Here is a 10,726-nt window from a genome sequence, read left to right as displayed (position 1 = left end):
TAGTTTCCATTATCGGCGAAAACCAAGGTCGGCCATCTCTAAGGGCAGCCATCTCTAAGGTCGACCCAAATGTTGAGAATTGGCCGGCCCCGACCGTATTATCAAAACGAAAGATGGACGCCCATCTTGTTTCGATAATACGGTCAGGGACGACCCTTTACGGGGCAGTCCTTAGAGATGGGCACCCCTGTTCGATTATGCCCCTCCAGATGACCATTGGAGGAATAAAGGGATGACCCCTCCTTACTCCCACTGTGGTCACTGACCCCTCCCAACTCCCAAAGATCTAAAAGATACAGTACATACCAGCCTTTATGACAGCTTCAGATGCTATGGCCAGTCCTATTAGAGCAGCAAGCAGGTCCCTGGAGTAGCCTAATGGTGGATGCACTACATATGAACTGCATAGAAAACCATCTTAAAAATGTGTTTTGGAAAATAGTGATTTGGACGTTTTAGCAAAAAAAAATTCCATCTACAGCTTTGCACTGTTTTTTGGACGTTTTTCTGTTTGGAAAATGAAATGAGCCCCTTTATATAACTGCATTTAAATCCTGTTTAACATGCGGAAAAGGGCTCTTAAAAATTACATGTGGGTATATATGTATAAAAAATAGACACATGGGAAGAGTGTTTACACAATCTGCTATGTATGTGTTCTCAAGGGAATGTTTTAGACAGGAAAGGGATGCTGTTGCATAAAATACGCATGCATATTTACATTCTTTCTTTCTTTCTGTATTCATTTGTGTATTTAGCCCACTCCACCGATAATACCCAGAATGGGTTACAAATTGACATACTCATTTTTGAAAGAGAAAATCATCCAAAAAGTGGCATAATCGACATTTGGACATTTGTCTTTCCAAAACATCCAAATCAGTATTTATGAAACCAATATGTATTTGTTTTTCTATGAAGTCCATCAGAAGTGCATTGGGTATGTTGGGGGCATGTCAATGGTGAAATGTGGGCAGTGCTTTTTTTGTAGAAAAAAAGGTGCCGGTACTCACTATGGGCGGGGTCACCACATATGGCTCCACCCCTATGATAGCCACACCCACATTAGCCACACCCCTTATACCAGCTATGGCGTATATAAACATACATCATTGAAAATATTATACTAGTATAGGAGAAAAAAATAACGTGATTTTTTTTCATTAGAAATAATTTCTGTAAGCTGTTACAGCTCCAGTGTACCCAGTGCTAAATAAGATAGCAGATGTAAGTTCTCAAATTGGACATATTTCAAACACTAAAATGAAAATAAAAAGATTTTTTCTACTTTTGTTGTCTGGAGACTGTTTTTCTTTCCATATTGGTCCCAGTCTCTGATTCTGCTGCTCTCTATCCGTTCCCTTAACTCTGTTTCCAGGGCTTCCTTTCCATTTATTTCTTTACTTTCCACCTTTCTTCTCCATTTCTTGTCCTACATCCGTAAGTAAAAGCTGGGTCCTCCGCAGACTTCACCATCCAGTGGATCCAGCTTCTGCCTATTTTCTTCATCCATGTGCAGATTTTCTCCTCTCTTCCTTTCCCCTCATCTCATCTCTCACTTTTCCCTTCCCTCCATCCATGTCCAGCATTTCTTCTCTCTCCCTTCCCTCTCCTCCATCCATGTCCTGCAACCCTCCTCTCACCTACCCCCCTCCATCTGCCCATGTCCAGCGATTCCCTTCGCTCCCCTGCCCCCCCTCCAGCCATCCATACCCACCCAGCGATTCCCTTCGCTCCCCTGCCACCCTCCAGCCATCCATACCCACCCAGCGATTCCCTTCGCTCCCCTGCCCCCCTCCCGCCATCCATACCCACCAACGATTCCCTTGACTCCTCTGCTCCCCATCTAGCCATCCATACCCACCCAGCTATTCCCATGGCTCCCCTGCTCCCCCTCCAGCCATCCATACCCACCCAGCGATTCCCATGGCTCCCCTGCCCCCCTCCAGCCATCCATACCCACCCCACGATTCCCTCGGCTCCCCTGCTTCCCCTCCAGCCATCCATACCCACCCAGCGATTCCCTTGGCTCCCCTGTCCCCCCTCCAGCCATCCATACCCACCCAGTGATTCCCATGGCTCCCTTGCTTCCCTGTCCCCCCCTCCAGCCATCCATCCCCACCCTGCGATTCCCTTCGCTCCCCTGCCCGGCGTCCATGTCCACCCCGCGATTCTCCTCGCTCCCCTGTCCGGCATCCATCCCCACCCCGCGATTCCCTTCGCTCCCCTGCCCGGCATCCATACCCACTCCGTGATTCTCCTTGCTCCCTTGCCTCCGTCACAGCTGCCGTAGTGAAAGGCCATCAGCCTTCCTTTCGTTTTCTGTCATGTCCCTCCCTCGCGCAATGACGTCAGAAGAAGGCGGGACACTGACAGGAAACGAAGGGAAGGCTGACGGCCTTTCACTACGTCAGCTGCGACGGAGGCAGAGGAGTAAGGAGAATCGTGGAGTGGGTATGGATGCCGGGCAGGGGAGCGAAGGGAATCGCGGGGTGGGGATGGATGCCGGGCAGGGGAGCGAGGAGAATCGCGGGGTGGGGATGGATGCCGGGCAGGGGAGCGAAGGGAATCGCGGGGTGAGGATGGATGCCTGGAGGGGGAGGGCAGGGGAACTGATGGGGGGGGGGGGGTGGCAAAAAAAAGGTGCCAGTACGCCGTACCGTTGCCTACCGGCACAAAAAAAAGCACTGAATGTGGGTGTTCCTAACACTTGGATGTTTTTCTGCCATAATTGAACAAAACAAAAATGTCCAGGGCTTTAAGTTGTATGTTTTGGGCTAGACCTAGACTAAGCTACAAAAAAATTGCTCTAAATGACTGATGAGCACTGGAGCAATAAAGGAATGAGCCCTTGACTCTGCAAGTGGGAAAGACTTCCTAAAATATCTAGATGAAACAGTACATACCAGCATCTATGACAGCTTCAGATGTTATAGCCAGTCCTTTCAGAGCAGCAAGCAGGTTCCTGAAGTAGCCTAGTGACCCAGGCCCATAATCCACTCTTAACTATTACAAAACCTACTATACCCACATATAGGTGACACCTGCAGACATGAAGGTTATTGTTATGGTATATAGTTGGGTACAGCAAGCTTTTGGTGGGTTTTGGAGGGCTCCCCATACAATATCAGGGGTTAAGGGTGAGATATATACCTGAGGTCTTTTATGTGAAGTCCACTGCAGTGCTCCCTAGGGTGCCCCACTGCTCTGCTGGGATGTCTGTGTGGCCAGTCTACTAAGAATACCGGGCTCTCCCATATCCCATTGGCTTCATTTTGTGCATTTTTCACTTGAACATTTTTTTTTCAAAAATGGTCCAAAAAGATAGATGCACTGAGCACAACAACATCTTGAAAATAGACATTTTCAAAAACAAAAGAGATGTTTTGTGGGTTCAAAAATGGTCATGTTCGCTATTTGATTTCTGGATGTTTTCAGCATAACGTCCAAAGTCGGATTTAGATGCCATATCGAAAATGCTTCTCATAGTCAAAATAACACATCATCCATAACACCATAATATAATCTTTTACAGTGAAATTAACAGATCTATAACTCTAAGTCAAATCTAACCCAACAGCCAGGTTTTAACACTTCTATGGAAATTCAAAGATGCCTAAAGAATAATGAAAGACTACTCCACAAAAGATGCCAAAGAACAAAAATAATCATTTGTGTACTCCTGTTGAAAGGTCTGGTTGTCTATTATATAAAGGCACATAGCCACTTGTTCTGCATTTAAAAGATGAGCTTAAATAGGTGCCTTTTTGTAATTTATACATAGAGTCTGTTATATGATCTATTTTACTGAAATTCTTGATAATGGGTTATTTATTTCATCTTTTTGGGGTAGGCATGGAATACTAATAACATTAGTACTAATAATAAGCATAATTAATGGAAACATACCCATTTGTTGGTAGATGGATTCTTTCTTCACTGATATCAAGAGGCTTATTTCTGAACATTTTAAACATACTACAGAAGCCCCAGAGATATTATTTTCCAGTTTAGAACCCTATGGAAGTTCATCATAATTTTTATCTCCTAATCAACAACTTTAAGGGAATTATGTAATCATCTTCATGGGTAAAATCATTCTCTGAGCTCCATAGAGACACCACACCTTGTAAGTAGCATTTAATTAGCAAAGAATGATCATACTTCTATATCTATCTTCTTTCTCTATTCTTTACCAATACTGTATACACTGTAGACCACTTATAATGCTGAAGTTGGGGTTGAAGTACACTGCAGTGCCCCATAGGGAGCCCCACTTTCTCCTGGGATATTTATGTTGCCAGTCTACTAAGAATGCTGGCTCCTTCAACATCCTAATGGCTTCATTTTGTGTGTGTTTTCAGTTGGACGGTTTTTTTTTTTTTTTAATGATCCAAAAAGATAGATGCACTAAGCGCAGCTACATCAAGGAAATGACCATTTAAAAAATAAGATGTTTTGTGCGTACAAAAATGGTCATGTTCACTATTTGAGTTTTGGACTTTTTTGCAAGACGTCCAAAGTCAGATTTAGAGTTTTTATCAAAAATGTCTCTCCACATCGCCAATGTTTTATATTTACCAATGATGTCCAAATATGCTCACTATTGATATTTATATATACAGCAATACACCAATCATAAGATCAATATCCAGTCCAAAATACTGTATATCACTTTTCACTCATAATTATTATTATTATTTCAGACCTCAGAGGTATTTTCCATGTCAAACTTTCACTTTGATGTTATTGAGCATCTAGTGATTAGACTTATGCTCCTCTCGTCATTGGTCAACATATTTTTTGTGTATTTTTAATTTATTTAAATATTTTGATTATTTTTTATCTAAAACTTTTTCAATCTTCATAAAATTGCTAAAGTAAATTCCGTTGTACTTAGCTTTGTATCAACTGAACAAATGAGACTTAGCAGTCGTTTAGACTTGTGCCATTCATCTCACTCATAGTCTAGGGCTCCACACTGACACGTGTTTCGCCAACTAGGCTTTTTCAAGGCTGTGCCCCTAGAAAAGTAATGATCATAACATCATCTCAGTAAAATTTTTTACAAATAAATACACATCTTTTAAATCTTTATACTGGGTCTGTTACCTTTCTGTCTCATATCAGAGAATCCACTCCTTAATCGCCAGCCTCCAATATGGCCACGATGTTTTTTTTTGCTATTTAAAGACTGTCATGTGACTCATCCAACCAATCACAGCTTCATTCACAATAATGTTTACCATTCAATTTCCCTATTCAGTCCGTAAGGCTCAATAGAATTTAATTTAAAAATCCAGTTCTGTTCCTTATAATTTAAAACAGATTCAATGTTGCCTCCTAGTGCATTGGTGGTAACCGTATCAATAATTCTCCAGCGCTGATCTGCATATGTATTCTGTTTTTACGTCCAGTGTTGGACAATAGGAGCTTCAGTTGTTTGTGTGTTGATCTTTGATTTATGCTCATTTAGTCTAGTTTTTATAGGTCTACTGCTTCTCCCTACATATATTCTGTCACATGGACATAGTATAATATACACCGAATTCCTCGTATTGCACCTCGAATATTGTGTTCAATTCTGGTCACTGCATCTCAAAAAAGATATAGTGGAATTAGAAAAGGTGCAGAGAAGGGAAACGAAAATGATAAAGTTATATGTAAATATGTAGCATACACTAATGATTTAGTATTATTTTCACAACAGGATTCTATTCTGGCAATAAGTACATAAATACATAAGTATTGCCACACTGGGACAAACCAAAGGTCCATGAAGCCCAGTATCCTGTTTCCAACAGAGGCCAATCCAGGTCACAAATACCTGGCAAGTTCCCAAAAAAGTTCAATACATTTTATGCTGCTTATCCTAGAAATAAGCAGTGGATTATCCCCAAGTCAATTTAACAATGGTCTATGGACTTGTCCTTTTGGAAGCCGTCCAGACCTTTTTTAAATCCCACTAAGCCAACCACCTTTACCACATTCTCTGGCAACGAATTCCAGAGTTTAATTACACGTTGAGTGAAGAAAAATTTCCCATGATTCTACTACTACTTATCACTTCTATAGCACTACAAGGCATACGCAGCGCTGTACACCATACATGAAAAGACAGTCCCTGCTCAAAGAGCTCACAATCTAAATAGGACAGGCAAACAGACAGAACAACTAAGAAGTAAGTGAATTAAGAGGTGGGGATAAAAGGGTACAGGGCAACTGAGTAGTGGTTAGTAGTGATTCGTATTAAATTTACTATTTTGTAGCTTCATCGCATGCCCCTAGTCCTTGTATTTTTAGAAAGAGTAAACAAACAATTCACCTCATGGTCTCCATCAAGGCACATATCTCAGCTTGCATTCTCTTCATTTTGATGATCATGAGGCCCATGATCCTGTGTAGATCGGTAAAAGCTGGCGGCAAGTCCCCATGGAGACTGGCAAACTGCTGCCAGACTTCACCCACCGATTGTGGCTCCTGGGCCTCATGGATATCACCTTGAGCAGCATAGGGAGGCTAGTGCCTGAGGAAGGGCATTGGCTGTAGATGTATACTACAACCTAGGACCCTGAGACTGGCCCTTGAAGCTGATGTCCTCTTCTTCTACCCACTCTTCCTCAATTGCCTCAAAAACTGGGCTCAAGGGGTAAAGGGGAAGCCCAGTGTGGTCAGATAGGGTGTGGTGGTATTCCACCTACTTTCCTTTATAGAATACTAGAATAGCTCAGTATATATATACTTACTTATGCACTTGAGCGAGGACTTACCCAGCTATAGAGCTTGCATAAAATATGTGCCCCTATATTCCAGAAATATGGATGTTAAGTTATGCAAATAACTTTGCACTCTCCCGACAACCTGCCTAGATGACATCCATGTATACACCCAGCTACAAACTATGCTCTATGAAAGATATATGCATAGTTTAGAACAGTACTTAGGCAGCATATTAGCATATATATATATATATATATACACATACACATATATATGATGGTCTTCTAATTTATTCATTTCTTGATATACTACCTTTCTATGATACATTCAAAGTAGTTTTCATATACATAGAGGTATTTTCTCTTTCCCTACTGGGCTCACAATCTAAGTTTTGTAACTGAGGATAATGGAGGGTTAAGTGACTTACCCAGGGTCCAATGGGGCCACAGTGGAAATAGAGCCCAGTTCTTGCACTTTTCAGCCCATTGCACTAACCAATAGACTCGACCACTACTGGTTTATGCATGTAAGTGGCACCAAAATGTAGATGCCTACATTATAGAATTACCCTTTAAGAGACTGAAATTATCTGCTGTATGTAGAGCTAACCATATTGAGTTCTGTCTATGTATATTTAGTGTTGCTGCCTATTCGGGTAGCAGTGCTGAATATATATACAGTGGGGGAAATAAGTATTTGATCCCTTGCTGATTTTGTAAGTTTGCCCACTGACAAAGACATGAGCAGCCCATAATTGAAGGGTAGGTTATTGGTAACAGTGAGAGATAGCACATCACAAATTAAATCCGGAAAATCACATTGTGGAAAGTATATGAATTTATTTGCATTCTGCAGAGGGAAATAAGTATTTAATCCCTCTGGCAAACAAGACCTAATACTTGGTGGCAAAACCCTTGTTGGCAAGCACAGCGGTCAGACGTCTTCTGTAGTTGATGATGAGGTTTGCACACATGTCAGGAGGAATTTTGGTCCACTCCTCTTTGCAGATCATCTCTAAATCATTAAGAGTTCTGGGCTGTCGCTTGGCAACTCGCAGCTTCAGCTCCCTCCATAAGTTTTCAATGGGATTAAGGTCTGGTGACTGGCTAGGCCACTCCATGACCCTAATGTGCTTCTTCCTGAGCCACTCCTTTGTTGCCTTGGCTGTATGTTTTGGGTCATTGTCGTGCTGGAAGACCCAGCCATGACCCATTTTTAAGGCCCTGGCGGAGGGAAGGAGGTTGTCACTCAGAATTGTACGGTACATGGCCCCATCCATTCTCCCATTGATGCGGTGAAGTAGTCCTGTGCCCTTAGCAGAGAAACACCCCCAAAACATAACATTTCCACCTCCATGCTTGACAGTGGGGACGGTGTTCTTTGGGTCATAGGCAGCATTTCTCTTCCTCCAAACACGGCGAGTTGAGTTCATGCCAAAGAGCTCAATTTTTGTCTCATCTGACCACAGCACCTTCTCCCAATCACTCTCGGCATCATCCAGGTGTTCACTGGCAAACTTCAGACGGGCCGTCACATGTGCCTTCCGGAGCAGGGGGACCTTGTGGGCACTGCAGGATTGCAATCCGTTATGTCGTAATGTGTTACCAATGGTTTTCGTGGTGACAGTGGTCCCAGCTGCCTTGAGATCATTGACAAGTTCCCCCCTTGTAGTTGTAGGCTGATTTCTAACCTTCCTCATGATCAAGGATACCCCACGAGGTGAGATTTTGCGTGGAGCCCCAGATCTTTGTCGATTGACAGTCATTTTGTACTTCTTCCATTTTCTTACTATGGCACCAACAGTTGTCTCCTTCTCGCCCAGCGTCTTACTGATGGTTTTGTAGCCCATTCCAGCCTTGTGCAGGTGTATGATCTTGTCCCTGACATCCTTAGACAGCTCCTTGCTCTTGGCCATTTTGTAGAGGTTAGAGTCTGACTGATTCACTGAGTCTGTGGACAGGTGTCTTTCATACAGGTGACCATTGCCGACAGCTGTCTGTCATGCAGGTAACGAGTTGATTTGGAGCATCTACCTGGTCTGTAGGGGCTAGATCTCTTACTGGTTGGTGGGGGATCAAATACTTATTTCCCTCTGCAGAATGCAAATAAATTCATATACTTTCCACAATGTGATTTTCCGGATTTAATTTGTGATGTGCTATCTCTCACTGTTACCAATAACCTACCCTTCAATTATGGGCTGCTCATGTCTTTGTCAGTGGGCAAACTTACAAAATCAGCAAGGGATCAAATACTTATTCCCCCCACTGTATGCATTTTAAATGGCAACTATCTCTATGAGGATACATTTATGTTCAACAATTTTTTGAGGGCATTGATAACTTCTTTGTTTCTTAAACTGTAAATAATGGGGTTCAGCACAGGGGAGATAATGGCATAAACTGCAGACATTACTTTGTCAGCCTCTGATTCATTGCTGAAAGCAGGTCGAACGTAGGTGTAGATAACACCTCCATAGAATAATGACACAACGGTGAGGTGCGATGCACAGGTAGAAAAGGCTTTCTTCTTTTTGTCTGCAGAACGGATTTTTAGTATAGTTAAGATAATATATGTGTAAGATATGACTGTTAAAATGAAACAAACCATACCCAATATAACATCTGCCATTATTATTACCACATTGTTGATAAAAGTGTCTGAGCAGGCTGCCTTTAACACTGGGGGGATTTCACAGAAGAAGTGGTGAATTACATTTCGTTGGCAGAATTTTAACCTTAGAATTAAGCTAGTGTGCACCGTTGAATTTATGGCCCCAAGAAGCCAGACGGCTGCAGCCAGAATAGTACAAGTCTTCCTGCTCATAATGGTACTATAATGCAGTGGGTGGCATATTGCAACAAAACGATCATATGCCATTACCGCCAAGAGCATGAGCTCCGTACTCAAGGCAGAGGAGAAGATAAATAGCTGAAATATGCAACCAGAGTAGGAGATAGTTTTGTCCTTTGACCAGATGATCTGTAATATCTTAGGAATAGCAGCTGTTGTGCAACAGATGTCTAAGATGGACAGGTTCACAAGAAAGAAGTACATGGGAGTATGAAGACGAGAGTCAGTAATAATGATTGTAGTTATTACGATGTTGCCCAGTAAAGCAGCTATATAGATAATAAAGAAGAGGGTGAAGAATAAGGGTTTAAGTTCTGGGTGACTGTCAAATGCCATCATGTAGAATTCTATGGATGTGTTCTGGTTCTTTCCTTCCATTATAGTTGAAAACTCTATCTGTAATAGTGAAATAGAAACAAATATTAGAAAAATACCTCAAATGATTTCAGTCAGAAGACAGTCATACAAATGGTATGTTTAACCCAGAATAGCTTCCTACAAGTTTATATATAATTTTACTTATTTCTTTTAGTTACAAAATCAAAGGAACATAAGCATTGCCATACTGGGACGTACCCAAGGACCATCAAGCCCAGTATTCTGTTTTCAAAAATTGATGCACATTACAGCTTAACTGGAGGGAAGAAGCTAGAGAAGACATGTCTAATAGCCAATTCCAATTCAATGCAAGTCATCAGAAATAACATTGAAGATCTGGGCTCACTGTGGATCGCGGGAGTTAGCTGGGCTAACTCCCATGATCTGAATATCACCTTCATAGTCCTTAAGTTTATGCTTGTAAAATAATAAATTGGTCTCTGTTTTTTTATTTCTTCCACATATGCTTTGCTCTGTGCAGTTGTTTCTTGAGTGGTCAAAGGCCACTATAATACCATGTTTTTTTTGGTAGAAGAAAGGACAGATCTGGATAGTTTAAGAGGAGCAATTTGGTCTAAAGTAGCCAAAAGCACAGAGTGCAGGCAATGACCCTGATCATTTAGGTTCTGGACTTCAAAGTCCAGGGGAAAGGAAAATAAAGAAGGACAAAGACAATGCAGATCTATCTGAAAGAGTTGCTTGATCTGATTTAAAGGATTAGGAGCTGTCATTGTAGGTAATGAGAGTGAAATAGTGAAGTTAATAAGGAAATGAT

The 10,726-nt window shown here is 41.9% G+C and overlaps 1 protein-coding gene across 1 annotated transcript; it reads right to left on the bottom strand.

Moving 5' to 3' along the window:
- Positions 1-9,015: 9,015 nt before the first annotated feature.
- LOC115461292 (olfactory receptor 13A1-like) lies at positions 9,016-9,951 on the bottom strand. The gene has a single exon (XM_030191024.1). It carries the CDS (start codon positions 9,949-9,951, stop codon positions 9,016-9,018), a length of 936 nt encoding a protein of 311 aa, XP_030046884.1.
- Between the last annotated feature and the right edge of the window lie 775 nt (positions 9,952-10,726).

The sequence above is a fragment of the Microcaecilia unicolor genome, chromosome 1, assembly GCF_901765095.1.
Source record: "Microcaecilia unicolor chromosome 1, aMicUni1.1, whole genome shotgun sequence".
Lineage (NCBI taxonomy): Eukaryota > Metazoa > Chordata > Amphibia > Gymnophiona > Siphonopidae > Microcaecilia > Microcaecilia unicolor.
This window is presented reverse-complemented; position numbering and strand designations above follow the sequence as displayed.